Source organism: Phlebotomus papatasi, chromosome 2 (assembly GCF_024763615.1).
Source record: "Phlebotomus papatasi isolate M1 chromosome 2, Ppap_2.1, whole genome shotgun sequence".
Lineage (NCBI taxonomy): Eukaryota > Metazoa > Arthropoda > Insecta > Diptera > Psychodidae > Phlebotomus > Phlebotomus papatasi.
The window spans coordinates 36,597,201-36,625,165 of NC_077223.1; the positions used below are offsets into that span (position 1 = coordinate 36,597,201).

At 32.8% G+C, this 27,965-nt stretch overlaps 1 protein-coding gene across 5 annotated transcripts in view; it reads left to right on the forward strand.

Moving 5' to 3' along the window:
* LOC129800913 (transcription factor AP-2-epsilon) overlaps positions 1 to 23,629 on the forward strand; it is a 137,963-nt gene extending 114,334 nt beyond the window's left edge. For 4 of the 5 annotated variants that reach the window (XM_055845655.1, XM_055845653.1, XM_055845651.1 and 1 more), the window contains 6 exons: positions 5,831 to 6,235; positions 18,483 to 18,690; positions 19,019 to 19,205; positions 19,332 to 19,596; positions 19,664 to 19,831; positions 21,970 to 23,629. In XM_055845655.1, the coding sequence (XP_055701630.1) occupies positions 5,831 to 6,235; positions 18,483 to 18,690; positions 19,019 to 19,205; positions 19,332 to 19,596; positions 19,664 to 19,831; positions 21,970 to 22,080 (1,344 nt within the window). In that variant the 3' untranslated portion in view covers positions 22,081 to 23,629. Of the gene's footprint in view, positions 1 to 5,830; positions 6,236 to 7,098; positions 7,186 to 18,482; positions 18,691 to 19,018; positions 19,206 to 19,331; positions 19,597 to 19,663; positions 19,832 to 21,969 lie in introns of all 5 variants that reach the window. The other variant, XM_055845652.1, reaches the window with a different exon arrangement.
* The last annotated feature ends 4,336 nt before the right edge of the window (positions 23,630 to 27,965 follow it).

The following is a 27,965-nucleotide window of genomic DNA, read 5'->3' on the forward strand; positions in this document are numbered from 1 at the left end:
ATCGTCTGTTGAAAATTTACAACCATAATTTAAAACGGAAAATTAGTATTTGTACCATTTTTACCAATTCAGTAATAGTAGTAACTGCTGTACCAGTTCGATGATACTTCTTAGTGAATTTAGAATTTAAAGCTTTTTGATCCCCACATAACTGATTAACCCTTTAACGACGAGACACTTTTTACAGACTAAACATCAGCAATAAAAATTAAACTGGGAAACATAATCAATGATAAGTCTTACATCTAACCTTGGAAAGTCCAACAGAATCGGATTCGGTGTATTTTGTGCTTCTATGAACTATGTCAGTAATTTTTCTGACAATACCAATGAATAATATTTTTAGCTTTAATAAAAAATATTACGTATGAGTATTGTAGTTTTTATTGCCAAAAGGGTTTTGCTTAAAAAGGATTTGAAGTATAAAAAATAAATAAAGTCAGTTATAAATTTCAGAATTTAAAAATTCGCCCTTTTTGAACTTAAATATTAACTACATAGCAAATAGCTAGAGACTTGCAAAACATATTCTAGATTCCTTCAACCTTCTATTTTGCAATTACGTACAAACAAGGAAAAAGTAAGTTTATGTAGTCAGGAAAAAATATTTTCTTTATGGGACACCGGTGTTCCAATCGTCCTTAAAGGGTTAAAAATAGGAAAAAAAAATGAAAGGATGATCACGTAGAAAGAATGCAACAATTTTTGTGGAATATTTTAAATTTTTAAGTAAATTTCTGGATATTATCTACAGTTCTTTCGGTGTTTGTCATCTAATGAGGGTCATCTGAATCTAGCCGAGGGAGACCCATACCGTGGGTCGAAAGTTTTGCAAAAAATTAAGTCTTTTTGGTTTTGAGAACACGAAAAGAACTGAAGATAACATGCAACAAAGTCAGGTATTTCTGGATATTACATATCTTGACTCCTGAACTGAAATATTAAATTGACAAAATATAGAAAACATTCTAGCCTAGAGGAAATTTTTTCAGGCTTTGAACATACTCTGACTACGAACATTTCATATTTTTCCGTGTTCCTTCACTGAGAAAAAAGAGAGTGCGATTAACTTTTTTTCCTCATAATTTTAACACTTTTTATGTGTAAAACGTGTAAAAATATATCAACATTTTTTAATGTTAATTTTACACCTTTTTAAGGGTAAAATTGACATGAAAAAGGGTAATTTTAACCCCCAATACTCCTAAAAAGGGTAATATTTACATCGATTTTGGATCAATACTGCAGGGTAAAATTAACATTTCCGAAATGTTATTTTAACTTTTCCGGATTTCTCTCAGTGTTTAATGATTCTGTCTTAATTTTTTCAGTAAATGTATGACTTAATACTAGCCATTAAGATACATTAAATTAAAAAAAAGTCAAAGTGTGTGCGAAACTTGAAAGACTTCCCCCACATCTTGCCCATTCATAATTTTCTTCATAATTCATTCATTTTTTTTAAGATTTTACTTATTTTCAAGATTGTCCTTCAATTTAAACTCGACATTAAAATCGTAAGCTGATCTAGTCTTTCCACTGTTATTTTGGTTCCATTTTTTGTATAATTCTAAAAGTGTTCTAACAAGCAATTTTCCTTCTGAAAAAAAGATTACCTTCTGATTAATAAAACGTGATCATTCAATGTTTCTATATTAACTTTTTTATAAAAACATCTATTACGTGTTAGAATTAAAAATAAAACAAAATACTTTATTTCTCAATGAACAAATATTATAAAAACGATATGTAATGTATTTGTCTTAGCATTTATATATCAAATTTTTTTTAGAGCTCAAGGTCGTCGTCTGAGCTGATCTATGAACGGAATTTTAAATTTTCTTACAATAGATATTCAAATAAATTATTGTGTTGATGTAGTATCTTCAGCCCATTTTTGAATTTCACCTTTTGCAAATATTGAAAAAATTATTGTTCCAAAGACATGAACTCCGGCAGCTGTATAAAAGACGGTCTGCCATTCACTCAGACTTCCATTCTGAACGATAAATCCCGCAAATGTCGGAGCTACAATTCCAGGGATCGTTGCAAAAGTGTAGGAGATACCAATAATGATTGCAGAGTGAGTGGGAGCAAAGTCTAAAGGATTAGCCCTAGTAGAATTAAAAAAAAATAAATAGTTAATTCACAAAGCTCTTCAAATCTTAGTTAAATCGTTTTACTTACATGCTGGACATTTTTGAAATAGCTGAAACACCAATCGCAATTATAAGACAGGAAGATATTGCTGGAAGACTAGTTACATTTGACATAATCACTAAAAATAGTCCACTGATGAGAAAACCAATTCCCACTCCAAACTTCCGAACTTGCTGTGTGGTGAGGATCTTACTGGATCTTAGATAGTCACTCAGAGGTCCAGTAATAAAAATTACAATGATAAACATTAGATAAGGAGCGGCAGACAAGAAACCCGTTGTTCCCAAATCTGTTCCCAGAACATCTCGAAGATACGTAGGTGAGAGCGTGACGAAGGTATAGCTTGACCAAGAATCACAAGCATGACAAATAATAACAGAGTATACGGCTGAGGATGTCAGGATACTTTTCCATGGGATATGCCCTTTGCCCTGATTATTCATCACAACAATGTTGGACTCGATGTACGTCTTTTCTTCTTCCGAAATACGGGGATCACCTGCGGGATTTTTCTTAATGAATATCATCCAAATTACGAACCAAATACTTCCGAAACCACCTGAAACACAAAATCTATTACCGTTTCTATTAACGTTGCATATCATTTAAAGTTCAACCGACCAAAAATATAGAAAACACTCTCCCAGCCCAGGTGCTGGATCAATACACCAGATACAAGGAAGGATACAAAAACTCCCACTTGACCACCAGCATTCACAATTCCAGATATTGTCGTCCTTTCGTAGATTGGTGCCCAACTTGCACACATTTGCTGCATACTGGGAACAGTAACTCCCTTAATAAACAACATACTATTGATTACTGTGCTCAAAACTAATAATTATGTTCTAAACTTTAAAATAAAACAGTTGCTAACCTCAAATAATCCAACTAAGATTCTTATTGCCATGAATGGGTAAAATCCAAATTTAGCTACGGGAACCGATAATATTGCAAGACAAGAACTACCAGCATGGCCTAAGCCGAAAACCTAAAAGATTATCTTCTTCAGACTATAAATTTTGGATTAAGTTTCGCATTAACCTACGATGTGGCCTCCAAATCTAGATGCTAGTATCCCTCCAAGAAACTGAGTACAGGTGAATCCGTAGAAGAATGCACTGAGTATTAGGCCTTGATCCTTGGAATCCCAATTAAATTCTTGGATCTCCATAATCGTTCCGTTTTCAAAAGTAACATTAACTTTTTGGGTCATTTTTATGATAGCTAAACTGAGACTCGCTCTCAGAGAATAAATTATGAAGTAACCGAGAAATCCCATCAAGGTGACAATATACCGACGAGATTTCCACCAATTCCACCATGGTACTGACCTTGTGGAAATGAAAAAAAAGGGATATCCATGACACCACTTCACCTTCGAAAGGGAACTTCTTTAGAAAGTCATGAAAGGATATCTGAGACAAGATGCGTTAACCAGCCCGTACTCCTCATTTAACAAAAACCTTTGTGTGGATCTGCTTTTTTCTCTCCACTATTATCTTATAAATCCAGATACGTAACTCCAAAAAGGAGTTAAGTGGTAGTACCATAATTTTATCCCATCAAAGACACAGGGCAAGCCATATCCATTCACAAAAAAATTAGATAATTGGATGTCAATGGGAAAATATTAATTCAAAATTGCAAAGTTCTTACTCCTTCAGATTGATTTCACTTGAACTCTGGGCAGTATTTTGAAGGATTACTTCAGAACTGTTAAAAGTGATATTGTTCATCTTTACTGCTTGAATTCACTTTAAAAACTGATTTCTTAGATCCAAATTTTATGTAATAAGACTTTAGACTACTTTCCGTATAACTATAAAGTTTTTAACTATGCGTAAGTATATTAAAATCTTTATGTATTATGCGTTCTATGTCAGCTTCAGACTGGAGATTTAGCCCAGTTCCCGAAGTTCTCCAAAATCTAAATAACAAGCAATTTTATTGATTTTTCAAAATCTATTAGATCATTTGCCTTCAATATCCAATTCTAAACAGCAATTTCCTAAAAAAAAATCGTGCCTGATAAGGAATTAGAGGAGTTAAGCGTTGGGTCTGAAGCCCGTACTACAGAATTGAGTATTAGCCTATACCCCAAATAACTCTAATATCAAAACAACATGCAAAAACGCAGTGAATTATTAAGTTCTAAGGTCGGCTTCAGATCTGCGACTAATACCAGTTCATCACTAAAATGGCTTTTGGTGACTGAACATGAGCCAGAAACCTTTTCAGACCTAAAGCGCGTAATTTATTGAATATTTTGGCGGGCTATCAAATGGCATTTTCGGAAAATAAAGTGCGTTCTCAAACGTTTATGCATAAAATTATTTCTCTCTCGAGTATGGTGGAGAAATTTTATTTTGCACTTTTTTGGTGTATCAGTTTTTCGTTCAAAATATCATAAAACACTGCTTGAATACGCGTACAATTCTTTTTTCATCTCAGTAGTTATAGATTTTATGTTTCATTGTGTTACTGCAAGGGTGCGTCATTATCGATAAGCCACTAACAAAGCACTAAACCTTCGTTTCAGAGGACTTAGCTAAGTCTCCAAATTTTCAAACTTATGGCCTTGACAGACTTTAGGATTAGCCGAGAGACAACTTAGCGTAATTGTATTCGAAATGCCTAAATCACATTTCTATCATTTTTCACTAAGCCGTCTCTCGGCTTAAGTCGTAAATGTGTCTAGGGCATTAGCCACAACCCGACGTTTTCAGACAATGACTTAAGCACTAAGTCTGAACCGTAAGTCTCTAGTCGTATAAGTGAACGTGTCACACTACTTTAGCTTTCTAAATCAAAATAACTTTAAATACCTTGTCTTTTAAAGAATTAGAGATATAAGCCCTATTGTTAAACCTCAGGTTCGAAGACGCTATTAGCTTAACTCACTATAAGATACAAAGATAATTTTTTTCTAAGGAATACAAATGACTCAATGTTTCTCTAAAAATACATGATTTAGGAAAAGTAACTTAAAATCTATCTTGAATTGGCCACTACACTCTTCTTTCATAGTTTTCTTAGTTAATAACATTAATTTGTTAACACGTAATTTAATACTTACAAAAAAAATGTACTCCATATTATATTATTTACAAGGTTATTAAACCTCCAAAGCTATATTTTATATTTTTTGCCTAATAAAATTTTATGTTCAGGAAATCATAGAATAGATAAATCACAAATAAAAAGGGGTGGGAAGGGTGGGAAAGTGTCCCATGCTTTGCTATAAATGCTCGAACTAATGACTTATTGTGTCTGCACACTAGAAGCAATTTTCGTCAAAATTTCGAAATTCTGACGTTTATGCCTACAAAGATTGGGGAAATTTTCTTTAAAAAGGCATTTTTTTTAATTACTTCTAGTGTGTAGAGTCCTTTAGTTGCTACGCCTTATAAATATCTTCGCATTATTAACCATTTACCGATTCATGGCCGATTTGAACTCAAAAAAATCGCTCAAAATAGCCTAAACTAACACAATAGAGTTTCTGATGTAAATTAGTTATCGATTCATGAGCGATTCATTACCGGTTCATAACCGATTGAACAAGTTTCAGATTACATTTTATAGAGTAAGCTCTTGACGATAGCATAATGCTTGTTCGATTTTTCAAAATTTGTAAAGTTTTTTTTTAATTTTTTCTTGTTTATAGGAGCGATTGACGAGTCACAGTGGCATCGGTCTGTCGAGTGGAAGTCCTGCCTACACCGGCCACACAGGTCATTCTGGCCGCACAGCCGGACCCGGCGGAGGTCATGCGGGTGGTCATGGAGGCTCACACGGACCCACACCGACCATGCATTCGCACCAGACGCTACAGTCGGACTTCCAACCGCCCTACTTCCCGCCACCTTTCCACCATGCGGCGCAGAGTCCGCCGCAGCAGCAAAATCACGGCCCGCTGGAGTACCTAGGCGCCGACCCTTATGGTCAGCCTCTGTCGTCACTCCATCATGCCCCGCTGCATCACTACAATCAGCTAGCCGGCCTGCGACCATCGCAGGATCAGCTTGGTATCCACCGAACACACCGCGAATCCGACCTCCAAGGACATGTGGTGAGTCATTATTTAATAGAAATTGAAACATAAAATAGTGCTCGAATTTGCAACAATGTTTTTCAAAAGAATTTAATGTATGAAGGGTGGGCTAGTTCAGGCAGCTGACGTGTTTTACGTTAGGGGAAAGTGGGGCAGCATAGAATTTGGAATTTTCTGCTCTTTTTAAATACAATTGAGTCTTACCATGATTTAATTTACCTCCTCAAACAGATTGAGAGTTTAGCTACATCATAACCCAATTTAATTTAAAAATAGAAGAAAAATCCCAATTAAAAGCTGTCCCGCATTCAAAAGTGCCCCACTTCCCCCTAAAACTTAATTGCCAAACATTTTTGCGCTTTTTGCACTTTATTCAAACCAAGTCCATGTAGGATATCTTCGGTATTGCCTCTTTAAAATATACAGCTTGTTTCTTATATATTAATTTACTATCCCACATTTTTATATTTTTATTCCCTATCACAAAACTTGCCATTAATGGCGTTTTATCGAAAATTTTCAATGAGGTTTAAATCCAAAGAAAGGGCTTGTTATCTTAAAGATTTTCGGATTATCATTATTGGTATTATCACCACAAACGTTAAAGAAGTAAAACCACTCATAAATTTGAAAAAATATGATTTTTACTATTTCTTCATATTAAAGTTTTGTTTAGTCGTTAATTTTCTGTATAGTAATCGTTTCATTGAACATTCTGTGTATAATTTCACTGGAAACGCACCCACAAAACTCAAAATAATAATATTAACAATAATTTAATAAATAAAAGATTAAAATTGAGACACACTGTTTGTCAAATACTTGCTATCACCACCAAAAATGGGTTTTAGCGTAATTACGCTCTTTAATGTAATTCTCAGATGAATGCACAATCACTAAGCTGGCCCTTCACATATGCTGAGACCGTAGATGAATATAAAACAAATAAGCTGAAAAGTGGGAAAACGGTGAGCAAGAAAATCATACATTACAATTTTGACGTTAAGCTGAGACACTTACTAAAGACCGTATTTTTGGTCCGATTTATGGTCCTAATCTATATGTTTTTTCTGACTGAAAATCAGTACGAATATATAATGTATTAAAAATAATTATTCACATTTAAAAGCAAAAATCAGATTTACTTCTATTTCATAAACAAGCTCGAAGTAATTTTTACAACTTAAGGTTTGTGTCTCGGCTCACCGTTTTCTATATCTGACGGTACATACGTTTAAATAAAATTTTATTCTATGGTTGAGATACTTAGACTAAATTGTACAAATCGGGTCTTAAAAAGTCTTGTTTTTATAAGTTACCTTTTCTAACGCAATATTCTACAATATTATTATTGTAGACAAGATAATATAGTGGGCAGAAGTATACAGATATTGAAGATTTCTTGCATAAAATATATATCACAAGGAAAGGGTGTGTGTACACATCGCACCATAGATAAGGTAAAGTGCCCTCGTTCGACCGGTTCCTCGACTCGACCGGTGGAATTATTTATTTAATCTATATTTGCTATTACTTGCTATTATATTTAGTATATGATCTAACATTATTAGGGCAATTACTCCATAAATAATACGAATCAGTGACAATTTCATAGGAATTGACCATCAAACACTCAAAAATTGACCAACCGATCGAGTCGAGGACACCGGTCGAGTGAGCGTACTTTACCTTATTTTAGTGGTATTTTGAGAATTTTTCGTTTATCTATTTTCACATAAGTTAATAAAGATTTTTATATTTTTTCTGTCGGTTTTATATTAATAGGTTTGTTATAAAGATTTTAAGGTTTTTTTTTCACTTTAATGAAAATATTTTAATTCCGAAATTTGTTGTATTGTGACAGGAGCATAAATATAAGTCTCAATTATTATTATTATTATTTTCTGTAATGTCAATGTTCTTAAAGCCTTATTCAGACTGGGCATTCTCTTATTGTAATTTAGTTCGACGAATTCGACAAAATGATTGTAGAACTAAATAAAATAATTGTAAGGCCCAGCCTCGTTAATAAACATGCGATAAATCGTGTATCAATGTAGCCCCACCTTCCCACTAAATGAGTAATATTTTTCTATTGCACAAATTGTAACAAATTAACCCATTCCTTACCATGGTATTACACATCATACGCAAATTGAGTGATTTTGGATGATTTATTCTTGGGCAACTGATACTCAAATTGCTGTCGGGAATGGATTTTTAGTAACTTTAGTTCTTCAATTACTTAGGAAAAATAGTCCAACAGAGATGTAAATAGATTTTGTTATTGTTTTCTGGCTTCGCAGAAGGTCGTGCAAAATTTTTGCTCAAAATGGTGGACGAGAAATTCGACATCCCGTCGAATTTATTAAAATTGGCCTTTTTCCTCTTTCTTGATTGCCAATTTGTTTTCTTGGATAGTTACTCTATCTAAAGCAATAGAGTTTATAATGAATTAATGTACAGAATTTAAATTCGGTGACCGTTCAGACGTGTGTTTGACAGGGGCTCCCCGCGCCCCAATAATAAATAAAAATAATTTCTTTTCAAAAAAAACATCTATTAATCAGTAGGAAACTAATTCCAAAATATGATCATTCTTTCTCAAGTATTTCTGGTACATTGACTGAATGGGTTAAGTAGTAATAATTTTATGAGATTTTTTACAAATTTATAGTTTTTTTTTATAAAAATGTTTATAAGGGATTATTCAAGATATTTTATTCTAACATTCTAGATACTATGTAATCTTCCCATTTTGTAAAATATCTGAGTAAAATCGCAAGAAATTTTAAGTACCTTAGCGATTTTTTTAAACCTAAAACTGGATTATTATGCTAAAACATTAAAATTTTCAAGTTTTACCAATATAAGTTTCCACAAAACAGCATAGAGCAAATCAGGAAATGTGTTCATAAAATGATACTTGCGTATAAGTATTTGACCGATAATAACTAAACCGGATATTAATTTAAAAATAAAGGCAGAAAAAATGAATATATTAAAGGCAAAAATGGTGTTAAATTTGAATATTTTAAAATTTTTCCAAATCCAACTTGAAATTTTTATTGTTAGGGTAAGTGTACCAAATTCCGGCCAGCTTGCAATTCCAGCCACATTTTTTGTTCCTCCAATTTCCATGAATTTTTAGTTTTTACATGCTCTAGATATTACACAATGCAAAAAATAATGAAAAATATCGCTTCGACGAGCAAGATAATCTAATAAAGACATTGTAAGAATTCCGGAAGTGCAAGAAACTATGAGAATTAAGGTGGCCGGAATAAGCCACCAATGCTATGTCAACATTTTTATTCGTTTTAAAATATATAATGAATGATTTTAGAGAAAATAAAAACGATAAACTGTCTACAAGGGTCCATGCAACACTCCTTATAAAAAAAATAACAAAAAATTCAATTTGTATTAAAAATATTACATTTCAAACTCGAGACTTTAGCGCTTGCATGCAACTATGCCGAAATTTGGCACACTTACCCTATATTGTAAAAAAAACTAAATTTAAATTTCAAAATACTTTTATTTTCACTTTTTAAGGATAGTTGGATTACCAGTGACTCAAAAAAATCCTACACCCATCTAAAGTTAATTTTGGCTTTCAAAAGTTCGAAATAGTGTTTCTTCTGCCTCTCAGTTTTAGCCGTCTTGTCTTTTAACGCTCCAATAGGGCAGGGTGGAGTATTTTAACGCAACTAAACATTTTTTAAAGACTGATTTGTTAAACACTACGATCCATATAAAAACTAACCATATCTCGTAAGTTTCTTTCGGGTATGGGCTATCTGAAAATAAACAATACTTTTTGCTAAAATAGTACATGCGTGAAACTACTCCACCCTCTCCTATATCCACAGTGCGACATTTTTTCATAACATCTCTCCGCGATTGCATATTTTTCATCGAAATTTCTTTTTATCTCTCCAACACAATTTAGACAGATATTAAGATAATATTTGAATCAGTGCAAATGTTTATTTATAAACTGACAAAGACAATATGGAAGGGCACAGAGCGAAAATTTGCAAAATAGGAAAACTGACAAACGAAAGAATACTATCACATTCATGAATTTAGTAAAAATTTTTTAATCATCCTTGAAATTACCGTTAAAATGCGCAAATTCAAAAGAATAAAAATATTATTATTGGTATAATGCCCAGCGCACAATAAATTTTGTTTTGTAAACATTTTTTGACATTTCAGTGAGAGTGAATGAAACTTAGATCTAGTCTTCTCACTCTATCACATAGGAAATTATGAAAACATGTTTACTAAACAAAAGTTATTATGCGTTGGCCATAATGCCCAGCGCCAATAACTTGTTTGAAAACATGTTTTCAAAATTTCCTATGAGAGTGAGCGAGATGACTAGATCTAGATCTCACTCACTCTCACTGAAATGTCAAAAACATGTTTACAAAACAAAAGTTATAGTGTGTTGCGCATAAACTTGATAACCATCAAGTTATATAAGCATTGACCTTAACAAACATTAACTGATATGTAAAAAAATCCGATGTTCAACAATATTATTCTTCGCTCATTTTTAAAAAGAAGAAAAATTCCTCAAAGGTTCAGTCGCATCTAACAAGGGAAACAGAGAGAAAGTATAGATAGAAGAATTTCCCATTGAAGAATGTGAAGAGCCCTCCCCCTCAAGAAAATGTTGTGCAAGTTGAGAGACTTCATCAGGGGAATGCCGTACAGTCTCCCGAAGAGTTATTCTTTGGGGAAGAAGAGTTATGCAAAATTCCTCAGTGTGAGTTCCTTGGGAATTTCCGTAAGTTTATCTTGCGAGTTAGTGGTCGCCTTTTGCGCTGGAACCGTAGCCTTAAAGACGGGAAATTGATAAGATTCATCAAATACTTTTGAGTTTAGAATTCTCTCTTTCGTCGGTGTGGGTGGAATTTTCTTAGGTATTTTGCTTCTAAAAACTTGCTGGCGCAATATTGAAAAAGAATTTTCTCAATATTGACCATCCAAATAGCAAAATATAATTAAATGGCCCAATTTTCAACTGTCACTAATGCAAATTTATTACAAAAGTATATCTAATCGATTCTTCTTCTTCTCCTGTCTCGAATGAGAAAAATTATGCTCTGCGTGAAAAATAGAGACAAGACAAAACGTTGAAGAAATAGTCTAGATTCTTGACCACAGCCATCGACTATGTCCATGGAGATCGAAAGAAGTACCGTAATCGCGATTCTTTGAATAGATTTTCATTGTGAGACCCTCGTGGTCCATTGAAATCTGTAGAGATGAAGAAATATGAAAGAAAACAACCACATCACTCTCAAAGTGTCGTTTTTCTTTTTTTTTTGTTAGCGTCCACCTCTGTGGCTATAAAACTATTATAATTATTCATTTTGAGTGTCCAAATTACTTTTTTTCTGTGTATTAGAAACTCCTTATCTCACATTTGACATCAGACCCCAAAGAAATCCGTTTGCGTTTCTCTAATCTGGTTTAACACACAACAAAGTAGGATTCTGAGTCATTAAAAATTTGCTCTCAATCGACAGTGTCCAATCTTAAGTCGCTCTTCAGTCTCATACCTTCCTCGATGGTCAATTGAGTCAATATGTGGGAGTAAAACTGATGTCAATTGAAATTCAAAGGCACGAATTATTGATTCCCGGCCTCAATTATTATGGTTTGGACAATTTGTCACTCTACAGGCACTTTCCTTTTATTGATTTTTTTTGGTAACCGCACTTCATCATTTAAAGACAATATTCTTAGTCCAGAATACATGTGGGGTATCTCGATTTTATTTGCAAAAAAGATTACCTTTTTGTTGAAATTATGAGCTTCGCACTAAACTTTTTTCTCAAAAATATCACAAGCTTAAATGTTCCATTTAAGCGATTTAAGCAATATATAATTGCTTATTTTCAAAAAAAAATATTCAAAATTTAAAAGAAAATGTCTAATTTTCAATCACTTTAAGGATATTCCTAATAAAATTTTGACCTTCCTCTCAAATTACTTTTTAAATTTTAATGTAAGTGAGCTTATTGGTATTTTCTGCCAATTTAAAAATTTGAAGCTTACCTCAAATAGGAACAATTTGATTTTCTTTTCTTCGAAATAAAAATTCAAATTAATTGACTTTAAACAAGATTGGTCCAAATGAGGCTTAGAAACTTGCACTGGAAAGGACATTTGTTGATTTTTTAACAAACGTGGTACGAGTTTTCAATCAGATTTTTCAAAAGTAAATCTTTTTTTGCAGTGTGTGTGGTATCTAGGATAAGTGTGCCAAATTCCGGCCGGCTTGCAATTTCGGCCACTTTTTTTGTTCCTCGAATTTCGATGAATTTTAATTTTTGCTTACTCCAGAGATCATACAATGCAAAAACGTAACAAAAATGTCGTTTCGACACACGAGATAATGTGAAAAAGACACTGGAAAAAATCTGGAAAGGCAAGGAAATTTAAGAATGAAGGTGGCCGAAATAGGCCACCAAAGCTGTGTCTACGTTTTTATTTATTTTAAAATGGAATAAGAATGATTTGAGTGATAAACTCATAAATGATCAACTGCGTATCAAGTCTCAGGCAGCACTCCTTAAAAAGAAAGAAAAAAAATCAATTTGTATTAAAAATACTACATTTCAAACTTCAGACTTTGGCGCTTGCACGCAACTATGCCGAAATTTGGCACAGTTACCCTATTGGTTTCAGTTGCTCATCATATGAGCAATTTTAGGCTTTATCACATTTGGATCAGCTTGAACATAAACAATAACTTGGATTATTTTCACGACTTCGATTAGTACTCATTTTGGACTTCCATTGCATGGTTCATTTTCGAGGCTTGCAGACCATTTTGAAATTCAAATGACCATTTGTAAACAATTATTTTACACTGAGAAATATGGGATTTATTTAAATTAATTATTTTTTTAATTTAATTTTAAAAATTCTGAGAAAATATTCGAATCAAATGACTTTAATTCAAAATATAAAAGAAATGATTTTGGTTTTAAAAGTATTCACCATAATTTCAAATATTTTTGCATTCATACGAAAAATAAATAATTTTATTTGAATGTTTAGATACTTGAAATAAATTACTAATGCTTCTGAATTAAAGGTGATATATAGTACAAAAAATAATTATTTTGTGAAAATAAAAAATTATACATTTAAATTGAATATGCAACATTGTGTTGTAAAAAATAAAATTTTGGTTTTGATTTAAAAGTAGTGCTTTAATAAATCAAATGCAACAAACATTCATTTAATGAGTAAAATCTAATATTGACATTTTTGGATCCGTCTCAATATTATCCGTATTTATTTCAAATGAAGAAGAATTTTTGAACAATTGTATCAAATTTTTGTTTGAAATCATTTTTTTTCTATCTATACATTAATCGACCAAGTATTTAATTAAATTGTACGACGCGTTTGTGTATAAAATATCCATTTCATTTAAATGTAAAAATTAAATAACTTTTAGAAAATATTTAATATGAATGTTTTGCTGCGACTAAATACAAAGAACAATGGTTTTTACTTTTACTGTGTTCATCATAATTTGAAACATATTGCTCATTAAAGTCATAGTCAAAATAAAATTCCTTTCATCTGAAATATCAATTATTATATTATATTTTAAATATATAATTGCTTATTCAAATCAAATGCAAGACTTTATCCAAATGTAACAACATGTCTTTGCTACTAATTTTATATTTGGTGACTTTCGGCCAATGATAGCTTCTAATTTGACATTTTCGTGCAAGTTTTGCAATCTTGGCGTATTGATTAAATCAAATACTCAAAACATTTGTTTTATAGTTAATATTAAATTTTTTAGATGAAATTTTTCATGTTTCATTGCTCAAAAAGCCAAAAACTTAGTGGAGGACCTTAGTATTTGACTCCAAATGGAATACACGTAATTTTATTTTTTTATTTATTTCGGGAAAAATTCTTTGATTTCAATGTAATTATTGAAATATAAGAATTTGGTTGTGAAATAATTTTAAAACATTTTAATAATTAGCACTGCACAATCATTTAGAAAATATACATAAGGTGAATACGTACAACAGAAAAGGAAAAAACCAAAGATTTTGTGCGATTATGTTTCCTTATTATAGGGGGGGGGGGAGGTTACAAAGAAAAAGCAATATTCATGCATGATTTCAGCGTTTATTTCATAGCATGTATAAATTGTGAGATTTTTGGGACTGCGTTGACTGATTTCATTTTGTACAGATACTCTTGTAAAAATTCCCAAGTACAGTAGAGTCTCCTAAATTCGAACGCTCGGGGGGTATTTTTGACATTTCTCACCTCCCAAATTCGAACGATTTTTTCAAAACTAACGAAATTTGTGTGAGATTAAAATGTACTTTGAATCAAATTCTCGTACTTTCTCGCAAGTTTTTGTGGTAACATACTTCCTTTTCATTTTACACGACTATAATGTATGTAAACATTCACGAAGAAGCACATAAATATGATTTTCATTCACCTAGAATACGGACCTTCTAACATAACCTCACAATTGATATTTTGAATCCAAACGGCGTTCGAATTTGAGAGATTCAGATTTGAGAGACTCTACTGTATATTTGCTGACGTTGGACTATTTTAAGTTAATTGTCATGCAAATTTCAATAACCGTATCGACACATGACCTGAACGTACGCAGTAAAAAAATTAACACTATTATAGTGTGTAATCTTTCACACCACTATTATAGTGTTAAATTTGGAAAAAGTGTTTAATTTAAAATTGTTTAATTTAAAGTTCTTGAATTTCAAGATGTTAAATTTCGAATTGTTGAATTTAAAAATTGTTGAATTTTAATGTGTAAACTTAAAAATCTTTGAATTCTGTTTATGCTGAATTTTCATTTCATTTGAAAGATTTTGATTTTTTTGCCTTTTTAGATATTTTTATTGGTTTTTCCTGTACTCTGGATCCAGGGATCCCCCCCTCATAATGCGAAATGATTACATCTGATGCTCGGATCTTCACGATATACTTATTATGCATATAAATTTTTGATGTTCTATGTGACTTTTGAACAATGAAAAGCATCTCGACTGAAGTATAAGTCTTAATTGGAAATTCAACAATTTTTACACAACTTTTGTTTAAAAATTCAATAACTTGTTTAAAAATTCAACAACTTTGGTTGAAATACACAAGGCTTTACACTATAATAGTGTGAAAAGTTATGATCAAACTATAATAAGTGTTAATTTTTGATCATGTGACAAAAAATACCATAAATTTGTGTATTTCTTTACACTATAATAATGTGAAAAACTATAATCATATTATAATAGTTGTGATTTTTCGATTTTTTCAACAGTTTTAAATCACGAAACATTGTTAAAAATTTTTATGACTATAATTGTGAGAAATTTTACACAGATCCAATTAAATAATTAATTTGTAAGCCCAAATGGGGCTTACCTAAAATACAACTAAAACAACGTATAGAGGGAAACTGGGGAACTGAGGTTTTCCACCCTTATTTCAACTTCCTGAGAGTGAATTTCCACGGCGACTGATGTTCACTCACCGAAGTACTGATGTTAATTGCCATAAGCAACAAGAGCACCATATAGCAACCTTCAGCACCCGCCTTGGGATGGTAGGGGTTGGGCGTGTTAAAGGAATAAGGAATTGGGATTGGTGGGTTGCAGCCGTCGACGAGGGTTGACATGTGTCGAATAGGCCGCACGCTCTACGAATTTATCCGATTTTACACTATAATAGTGTTAAAATTTTACACATTTTCAAATTAAACAACATTGTTGAAAATTTTTCAACTATAATAGTGGTAATTTTCAATCACGTGACAATAAATTACCAAAATGTTGTGTATTTTTTAAACATTTTTAAATTAAACAACAAAAATGGCCGATTTTGCACTATGATAGTTGTAAAATTTTACACATTTCTTACTGTGTAGTCATTTTTAATTTTAGGCCGTCAAAATACACAAACATCTCCTTAATTTGTAATTTGTCAGGTTCAGAACATCTAATGGCAAAAATTTTTGGCTGGATTGCGGTTTTGCAGCTTTCAATTCTTTATATTGCTTCTTGGATCCCTGCAAGATCTCTTGCAATAAAAAGCATATCGTTTAGAGCGTCTTTAATCGACGGCTTTTTTATACCTTTTCCTAAGCGACTTGAATAAAGGATTGCAGGGTTCAATAAGACTGTCACACAATCCGATGTTTTTGAAAAAAAAAACTGAAATTCACATTAGAAATAAAGTGCAAATGTATTTGATTTAAAAGACGTGTTTTATTTTCAAATGCAATATCATTCAAAATAAATAAATATTTTTATTGGAGCTATGATTACAGTCTTTCAGATCAAATGTAAAAATATTTGAAATTAAAGTCATGTGTACTTAAATTAAATAATACTTTAAAAACAATGTATTTTACAACTGGCTGACGAAAAAATCATTTTTTTTTTATTTTATACAGAAAAAATATTGATACTACCCATAAAATTCTTTTCGGTGTAAAGAAGAAAATCTTCCCAATGCTTTTACAATTTTGAAATAAATTTTCATAGCTTTTAAATCTATTTCATCAAATCACTTAATCACTGCGGAAAGTCCAAATAATTCCATTTTGAAAAACACTCTAACGCGTCAGCTTCAATTGACTTGCAAGACAGGAAAGAATTATCAGATCGAATTAAAACTTGGTGTATAGATTCATACTAGGAGTGATACTAAATAATAATCGAACCTTCAAACGATGTGAGTTTTCTCTTTGTTTGCAAAGTGCTGCCCTACCATTTCTCGTCCCGTTTCATGAGCTTAATAATGATCTATCTTATGGCTAAGAAATGACGAACTAGCTCTTTGCAAACAAGGAGGAAATTTGTGTTATTGGAAGGTTCACTCTATGCGAATCATGTCAACATTCCCTTAAAGATGTAGGTAGGTTGTGTGAAACAACAAATTTCCCAGCATATATGAACTTAATTCTAAAATTAGCTTCACAACTTTACAAGCTTTTTAAAAGTCAGAAATGCATGTCATAGGATCATGCGAATAGATACCTATTCTAGATTTTAATGGAAATGGCCTATTTTCATATTTTAAAAAATCTAGAAAATCAAATTTTATTGAAAAAATTTATGATAACTAAAATTGCAAAAATAACCAATTGTTTTAAAACATACGTCTTACTGTGTTATCACACTTGCGCATTAAAATTTTAATATGATTCACATTAATTGTCGCTGGTGAGAGTCCAAATGTGTAATTTGTGTGTTTGAATCATTTTATATTCAAAATTTGATCTATTTGTTGATAAAAAGATAGACTTGGCCCGCAAAATTTGATATAAATTGATTTATAGCATTAATGCGAAAAATTAATGCGATTTTCTCTTTAATTTTTTAATGTGAAAAATATTTATGCTTTAGGTAAATTTAAACTTATTTTTGCAGGCCAAGTCCACTTTTTTATCAATAAATAGAAAAACCCCAAATATTAAGTGACTCAAAGACACAAATAACATATCTGGATGCTCACAAGCGACAATTAATGTGAATCACATTAAAATTTTGATGTGCAAGTGTGATAACGCCGTTACCTTTTTTATTTAGTTAATGTTTTTCTTTCGTTGTTTTTTTTTTGCATTCTTTTTCTTAAAATTCAAATTTAAACATGTGTGGTAATAAATTAGAATTTTTTAGTTGTATTAGTTTCAACTTTTATATTGTATTTTTAACAGTTTAGGAATCATAAACTTATTTATTAATTTTTGTTGTTGTCTTAAATTCATTATAAAATATCAATATAAAAATATAATCAATTAAAAATCAAGTAAATTAGAATTATTTCCGATACGAGATTTTTTCAAATTTAAATTGTAATTACCTAAAAATTTTGGAAAACAAGTAATTTACCTTAGTTTACTTAAGCTTTCTAAGTAAATTATTTACCCCATTTGTTTACTTACTTTAAGACACGACTCTCTTAAAACAGTCTGGATAGTTGGAGAAAAATAATAAAGGAGTGACTTAACCGTTGAGAATTTGAAATAATTTCTATTTTCTAACTTATAAAGACTATTTAGTCCTTAACATCTTATTAAAACGAATTATATAAATTTTACTGACTTTCGGAAAGATTTAGGTTTTTTTTTCAATTTAATTCACTGTCAAAATTCAAATTATACCGCGAAAATATGTTATCATTTATTAAATCTTCTTTCGGTTTCTCTGATTTTCAGACACAACTCTCACATGGATTCCCCTACTCAGACCGTCGCAGTGACTACAGCGGGGGCCTGGCCAGCTCGGGTGGTCCGGGGACGCGCCTGGGGCATGAGCATGACCCCCTGGCGCTCCATCAGGCCCTCCAGAGTGCCGTGGACGATGGCCAAAATGCTGGAATTGACGAAAATGCTGGCTTCATGTCGGATCTACCGTTGCTAAAAAGTAAGTTCCCCATCTTTTACCATTTAAAGTGATACAGAGAAATTTTTTGAGGGAGCCAGGGCTAATTATTTGACACTGAAATACGATCCCGCTGAGGTGTCGAATTGTTGTGCAGCAATGTGTAACTGCTAATCGGAGGAATGAGGGTTGATTTATTCCGTCCCATTGCAAACAAACCCATCAGATGGATGAATTTGTGAGAAGGCGTGATTTCGAGCCTTCCAACGCACTCACATTTCATTTTTTTTTTCCTGTATTGTGAGAGCAACAAAAGAAATTGTTATTTGGTATGTTTTTTCTTCACACCTTTCAATTCCAACCTTTGCAGATATTAAGGGCAAGGAGACCAACACGATGGGCATCGGATCACCCAGTGATGTTTTCTGTTCTGTACCTGGAAGACTGAGTCTTCTGTCGAGCACTTCCAAGTATAAAGTCACCGTGGCAGAAGTTCAGAGGCGACTCTCACCCCCTGAATGTCTCAATGCGTCGCTCCTGGGTGGCGTCTTAAGAAGGTGAGAATACCATTTTTTTTGCCCTCTAAACCCTTCGTTTTAATTAAAACTTTCTACAAAATACCAAAAAATGAAACAATTACCAAAAAGTGCAGCAAGACACGATTCATTTAATAATTTTTGTAGGGCAAAAAGCAAGAATGGAGGACGTCTGCTGAGGGAGAAGCTGGAGAAAATTGGTCTCAACTTGCCGGCGGGTAGACGAAAAGCCGCCAATGTGACACTCCTGACCTCACTAGTAGAAGGAGAAGCTATCCACCTGGCCAGGGATTTTGGCTATGTCTGTGAGACGGAATTTCCCGCGCGACAAGTAGCAGAATACCTCCTGCGACAACATACAGAACCTCAAGAATCCTACCGGCGGAAAGAATTGCTCCTCAACACTAAACAAGTAAATTTAGGCTGTTCTCATCACATTAGGTATTGGAAGTAATTTGGAAATTGGGCTTTTCTTAAAGGTCACTAAAGAATTGATGGATTTGCTGAACCAAGACCGATCGCCACTGTGTAACACGAGGCCACAACATATCCTTGATCCATCCATTCAGAGACACCTCACCCACTTCTCACTCATCTCACATGGATTCGGTTCACCAGCCATTGTAGCAGCCCTCACGGCTATTCAAGTAAGTCCTTAAGCAAATCTTTTAAAAAAAAATCTAATAAAGTATGGGAAATAGGTAAATCCTACTTTGGATTTAAAACATTACTTTTCGCTGCAACCATTTCTGTACAATGGATTTCTGAGTAGACAAGCATCATTATTATGGAAGATGTTCTTTTTTACAATATTTTAACGATTTTAACCCTTGGGCAGACAAACGAATTTATTGAACATATTCGTGTTTCGTTGAAAATTAAAGAGATCATACGTGGATTTACAAGATCTAAATCTGAAAAATTCACAATCGGGTAAAATAGCGTAAGTCAGATACCGAACTTACTCCTTATAAATACAGTAGAATCTCTCTCAATCGGGCATATGGGCCAAAATGCCCGACTTTGCCCGATTTTTTCGAATTTGGATTTACGATTACAGTTCTTCCGGATTTACCATATAAAAAAAAATAAAATTTGTCATATGATATTGTCATACTGTTACACAATTTCCTTACTGATCTGTTTCTCTTGAGAACGACATGAAATCATTTAGATCCCTACTTTTATTGGTTTTCTTTATTTTTCTATATTGATTCTAAATATTTCTCCTGCAATATTTTAATAAGAATTTAGAATCGTCATTCTTGCACGGGTTTCTGCATAGAGATTAGCCGAGTTCTTTAAGGTCCCTAAATTCTCAATAACAATCAATTTTAATGTTTTTTAAAAATCTAATGGGCTATTTGCATTTTATATCCAATCTTAACCCTCTAACGGGTAAGACCGCCTCCAGGCGGTCATTCTATAAATCGCATTTACTGCGATAATATTACTTATTTGAAGTTGAAATATCTACAGTGTCCTCAATTATAGTCTTACTAACTTATTTTCTGAAGCAGAACTCATTTTGACCTTTCGTTTGCTTACAATCTTCAGTTTTGTCTAACAGGTCAGAGAAAAAACAACAAAATGTCGCTCGCGACATTTTGCGTTTTCAAGTGCAAAAAAGATTGTTTTAAAGTAATCTAACTGTAGTAAGAATCTTATTTCCTGAAAGATATGTTCTTCTAGTTTGTATATTTCAATTGATAATTGTGAAAAAACTAAAAGTATGAGTTTTAGAAGAAAAAAAGGAAGACCACCTGTGGGCGGTATTATCGGTTTCGGTGTAAAATTTTCAAAAATTACCGAACTTTTTATTTGTTTTGGTTGTTCTGGTAAAATATAATTATTATTTTGCAATATATTAATCATGGAAAACAATTCAGATTACACGAAGACTGTCCAGAATGAGTAAAATGGTCGATTTCTGCAAATTAAGCGAAATTGATAAAGAAGCAGACTTCAACAGTGATGATGAGTTCCTTAATTCGTCCTTTAATGCCCCAGATCGTGAAATAAAACCAGAAGATGAGCAATGTATTTCAAAGGACCTTCAAATTGTACAAGAAGATGACGTTTTCATAGCTGATCTGTGACCTATTCGGTAAAAATCAGTCTTATTGAAACACCTTGAGCTTCATTAACGTCTAATTATAAAAATTATAAACGTTTTTTTCCTAAAAATTATCATTTCTTAGATAATCATACAACATTCATCCATAAAAAACGTTTAAAATTCATTTATTTTACTATTTGTTCACTATTTTTCAATTACAATATTTCAGTCTTTTTATGCCTTAAACGAATATAACCGCCTGGAGGCGGTCTTTACCTTTTCTCACCTGGTGCCCAAACGGAAAGAGATAATGAAGATATGGATGGTATTTTTGAGTTGAGTGGACCATTAATTACCCTAGACAAAATTATTTAACTACTTTTTTTGGATATTAAAGAAAACACCGTTAGAGGGTTAAGCCACAATTTTCTCAAAAATCTTACTTGGTTTTATATTAGAGGATTAAAGCCATATGAATAAACTTAGGTTGGAATTTCGTATTAATACGTCTTTAGTAAACTTTAGTAAACATTGAAACTCGTGAGCCGAAGGCCGTATACCATGATGGGTTAGATCTATAAACAATTTTATTTATCCGATTTATCCCAATAATAAATTTTTAATATTATTTACCACACCCTATTGAAATTCTAAAATATAGAGAATTTCAAAATTTTCTTCTGCAATGGATTACTCACTCATAAGTTATGTTTTTCTTTATTTTAGAATTTCCTCAATGAATCTCTCAAGTATCTTGACAAAATGTACCCCACAAACGGTGGCATGGTCTCATCATCGATAGACAAAGGTCCTAAAATGGAGAATGACAAGAAGTGATGTTACTTCCTGAGATATTCACTGATCTAAAGGACAGAACACCATCAAAACACAAATGGAGAAAAAAGTAAATTACACAAAGATATTCCTTTCTTTTTAAGTAGACAATTTCTAATTGTAAATCTTTTTGCTCTCGAAACGATTATTTAACAAAAAATAAAAGAAAAAAGCCTTTTGTGCAAAATCTACAAAAAAAAACCTTACCAGGATTTTTCCACACGAAAAGAAAATCTGAATGTAATTAAAATTAAAAAGAAAAAAAGAGAAATATTAATTAGGATCAATCGTAATTGTAGTGCAAAAGATTATTTGCATTTTTACAATATTTTGTGATAATATATAGTATTTGTGTATAAAAGAGAATTAATGACATACTCTTATTGAAATTATTGAGGCGCATTTTTGTGGGTGGATGACGTATATCAAAGGAAAAAATGCATTTAAGCAACACCAACAATTAATTGATGTCAACATATCGATTTTCATTATACAACACAAAAAGAAATGAAAAAAAAAATTGTACTGTAAAATAAGATGAAAATTTACTTAAATTATATATTATTGCTGTAAATGTTTATTAAAGAAAAAAAGCATGAATTAAAAATAAACAAAGTTGTGTATGAACCCGTGATGAGATGAAAAGAAATCAGATACAAAACAAATTATGAAGAGTTAAAAGAGATTTAAAATAAATTGAAGGATAACATGAGTGCCAACATGTGAAAGAAATGAATGAAATTAAATATCTTGCCATTTCTGTAATATTATTGTAATGATATTGAAAAAAACAAAAATCAGGAAGCAGAATTTTCTCATTCTGCTCCTAAAGCGCTAGACCCTAAATAGTGTATAGTTTAGTTGAGGAAAGATAAAAGACAGTTGATGAAAGTTTAGTTTCTTTTTAGTTCATGTCAATCACTATTGTGATCACTCAAAAAAAAAACAAAATACTCCATAAATCTTTTCTTTCAGTTTTTTTTTAACTTATTTTTTGTACCAAACAATCTTTAGGTCAAAAGAAAAAGATAGAGAACTGACTTTTGAGACTCATTTTTTAGATGAATGTTTAGAGTTTTTACTAAAAATAGTTTTCATTGCCATTACTTTGTAAAATAAAAATAAAATTGAGGCTTCTTTTGTGTTTTAGTAAATTCATTGCCATACAAAGCATAACTACTAAAAATTTTAACTGTGCTCAAACACTGTATAAAGGAAGATAATCTCGAGAGGAGATATGAGTACAAAGCTAAACTTGCCATTTAATTTTAAAAGTCAACAATTTTGAGCAGCTGAAAAAAATCCAACTGAAAGAGACATGTGTAAAAGACACAGAAAGTATTGATAAAGTTTATTCCTAAGTTTTAATTTAAATTGAAAAAAAAATCACCTTACGATCTATCTCCTGTTTACTACCCTGCCCATGTAATTTAAATACAAAAAAAGTATATAAATAGAAGACAAAACACAAACTTAAAGAATAGTTCCAAAATACTGTAAAATAATTTTGAAAGAATATAATAAAATGAAAAATGAAATTCACATCACAAAACAGGTATTTTTTCTATTGCGTTATTGAATTTCAGCAATTGAGAAATAGGTTTTACTTAGATATTCCGATATAAAAAGTGATCCTCCCTCCTGCTCACCATAATTCCCTAGATACGCTCACGACTAAAGCTGTGAGACAGCTCAACGTACCTAATTATAATCAGAATGAATAGGGGAGAGTACTCTCCCTTCGAATAATGTGGATTTTCATTTATTTTTCCTAAGAGACTTAAACATTTCTATTAAATATTAGTAAGCTTATTATCAATTATTGATAATTACGTGATAATTATGTGTAAGTCTCTTAGGAAAAATAAAACAAATTCACATTATTCGCAGGCATGAACGTTCGAAGGGAGAGTACTTTCTCCTATATTTCCATCAGTTTCTGATTAATCTGTCTCTCGGCTTAAGCTGAGAAACTGATTGGAATTTAGTCAAAATATTACTTTGATTATAATTACGTTAAGCCGTCTCTCGGCTTAAGTTGAAAGTGTATCTAAGGTATAACCCAAGATGTGGGGGCGTTCAAACATAGATCTTAATGTTGACAACTCTCAATATGAAAATTGCCAGAATTGTTATATCAATAACGAAATTGAAAAAAAAATAAAAGGTAAGTCTTTAATCTATGAATTCAATAAAATTATTTAGTTTCTACAGACAACATTAAAACATTTATTTTTGCTGATGATGTAACTATTTATGGGGATCAGACAAATTATGAAAACATTCAAAAACACTCCTAAATTTAAATTAGTTAGAAAATTGCTCAAATAATTTTGGGGCGGTTTGCTCGCCGAACAAAACAGAAGCTGTTGTGCTTGGCAAAAGTAAAAGAGATGGAAAAGCTTTTTTACTATAATTAATTTAAATTCTATTGTATAAACTTTTACATTAATTTTTACTGAAGTCTTTGAAAAGCCTTTTTTCTGATGATTTTTAGTTTTCATGCAACGATGACCCACGGTGACTTACAAATAAGATTTTAAAACAAAACCATCAGCACATACTAGACTAAACAGCAAGCATCGTTTTACAATCAAATTTCAGCGGAAAAGTCCTTTTTTCTATTGAAAAGCAACACTCTTAGATGCAAAAAGGTCTTTTGGCTTCTAACAACAGAAGACTTTCGACCCTTGGAGTACCTTAAACCTTAAGGATGATTGGAACACCGGTGCCCCATAAAGAAAATAATTTTTCCTGACTAAAGTTATTTTTTTCTTATGTTTGTACGTAATTGCAACGTAGAAGGTTGAAGGAATCTGGATATTTTTTGCAAGTCTTCAGCTATTTGCTATATATTAAATTTTTATGCTTAAAAATGACGAATTCTTAAATTTTTCTAATGAAAATTGATTTTAATTAGTCCTTCCGTCCCAAAAAAGTCATACCTTTGGAGATAAGTTTGGGATTAAGAATTGTTTTACGGAATGTTTTTCTTTATTACTATTCTTTATTAACTAGAATTTCATTTAAGGTTTAAGTGTACAATAGAAGGGATTGATAGTTCTTTTCGTTATGCCACAACAATGGCTCTAGATTCACAAAAAGAGCAATAAAACTTATCTTTCTTTTTTCTCTACGTTCTGTGATCTGAGTGTTGAATGGTTGGAGATATAGACTTAATGTCTTTGGACGACCCCTCCCCCCGTAAGTCAACCTGAGGAATATTAACCCATTTCGTACCATGGGATTATACATCATACGCAAATTGAATGATTTTAGAAGATTTATTCCTGGGCATTTTTTTCCGAATTGCTATCGGGAATAGATTTTTAGTAGCTTTAGTTCTTCAATTACTTGGAAAAATAGTCCGACAGAGATGAAAATACATTTTGTTTGTTTTCTCTCTTCGCGGAAGGTCATGCAAAATTCTTGCTCAAAATGGCAAACGGAAAATTCGACATCCCGTCGAACTTGTTAAAATTGGCCTCTTTTCCTCTTTCCTGATTTGAATTCTAGTTGCCAATTTGTTTTCTTGGATAGTTACTCTATCTAAAGCAATAGTGTTTGTAATGAATTAAGGCACAGAATTTAAATTCAGTTACCGTTAAGACGCGTGTTTCACAGGGGTTCCCCCCTTATAATAGGTATTTCTTTTTTTCTTTTCAAAAAAATCATTTATTAATCTGTAAGAAATTGATTCCAAAATATGAACATTCTATCTCAAGTATTTCTAGTACATTGACTGAATGGGCTAATTATATTGTAACGATTGTAGCTCTGTATTATTTTCTCAATTAACCCTTAAAAGACGAGATCTCGAATAAGCCAGAATCTTGAAGTTAAAATCTTGAATGAACCATAATCTCGAAAAGGTTGAAATACCGAATGAGACAAAATCATGAAAAGCTAAAATCCCAAATTACAATTACACCGTCCCCGGCGCTTGCTGATGACACTGGGAAATTTGAGGAACAAGTGGCCGAAATTGCAAACTGTCCGAAATTTTGTACAGTTACACACGGCTTTTCGTTATCCGGCTGACTGGGGGACAAAATGACATTTAGGTTTTTTAAATGATCAACGGTTTTAATATTTTGTGCTATGTGAATTTATTTTCTGTCTGACAAAGAACAAGAGAATTTTCTTCATAGTGTGCTTATGTTTCATTTTTTATCTCAATTATGTATTAAAAACGTCGATACAATGATAATAATACTTTAATTCACTCTGGACAAACTTCATGTTTAGTAAAAATAATTTTGAATACATAAACCGCCAATGTTTGGCAGCTGTCACCCGGATAACGAAGAGCCGTGTGTACCCTAAGTATTGTCCGATTATCTAAATAGGGTAAAATGAGGTATGAAAACACTTACAATTTGAAACATTTGAGATTTTCTCACTGTATCAAATGAGCAAAAAGAAAACGAAGACCGTGAAGTAGAGACGATTGGGAAGAAAAAGAACAGTTTTTCTTCGCGGTTTTTTGTTCTTACATTTCTAAAACAGTGAGAAAATCTCAGAGTTCTAAATTGTAAATGGTTCCAAAGGACTTTTTAATTTGTCGATAGTGTTTGACAGCTGTCGTCCAAATATCGCAGGGATGAGTATTCTTATTTAAAAACTCAACGCACAAACCTTATTTAGAGGAATTTCAGCTAGCTTCAGAAGACAAGGAACCAACATACTTACTTATCCGGCGCTACAACCAGTTACTGGTCTTGGCCTGACTCAGGACCCGTCGCCACTCGAGTCTGTTACGCGCCACTGTTCTCCAATTCCGCACCCCTAATGAGCTGGCGTCCTGGTCCACGCCGTCAGTCCATCTGAGGCTGGGTCGGCCTCGCCTCCTCGTAGCACAGAGTCCGCCCCTAAAGACTTTCCAGGCTGGGTCGTCCTCATCCTTGCGAACCAGATCCTCGTCTCAAACGCGGCCAAGAGTTCGCAATTCTGTTTGCTGAGGACCCACGTCTCAAACGAATACGTGAGGACTGGCAGGATCATAGTCCTATACAGCAGTAGCTTAGTCTTTATGCTTAAGTTTCTGGACCGGAAAATTCTTGATAGACTGAAATAGGCCTTGTTGGCTTTCAGCAGCCGTGCGCGGACTTCTGTTGAGATGTTGTTGTCGGCTGTGATTGTTGACCCAAGGTACACGAAGGAGTTGACAACTTCAAAGTTGTAGTCCCCCATCGGGAACCCTGTTTGACCGATGCTCTCCGTAGATGTTGCCGGAGTTGCTGCTGACGAGGCCATCATGTACTTCGTTTTGCCTTCATTTATCTGTAGCCCCAGATTTCGTGCCGCATGTTCAATCTGGATGAAGGCCTCTTGTACAGCTCTGGGATTGCGTCCCATAATATCAATATCGTCAGCATAGGCTAGGAGCTGCGTGGACTTATTGAGTATGACCCCCCTCATGCTCACACCGGAATCACGGATCGCTTTCTCCAGTGCCAGGTTAAAGAGGACGCACGATAGTCCGTCCCCCTGTCTGAGTCCGTTGTTTACGCAAAACTCTCGTGACAGTGATCCGTTCGCCTTTACTTTGCTCCTAACTTAGGTCATGGTCATCCTAGTCAGTCTAATCAGTTTGTTCGGGATGCCGAATTCTCCCATGGCTTCGTACAGTTTTACCCTGACTATGCTATCGTAGGCTGCTTTGAAATCGATGAAGAGATGGTGAAGTGCTTGGTCATGCTCTCTCATCTTCTCCATAGACAGCCGAAGGGAAAAGATCTGTTGTTGATTTGCCTGGAGTGAAACCACATTGGTATGGACCAATAATGGTCTGACCGAATGGGGCTATTCGACCAAGTAGAATAGAGGAGAATATTTTATAGGCGGTACTCAACAACGTAATACCCCTATAATGGCTACAGTTTGTG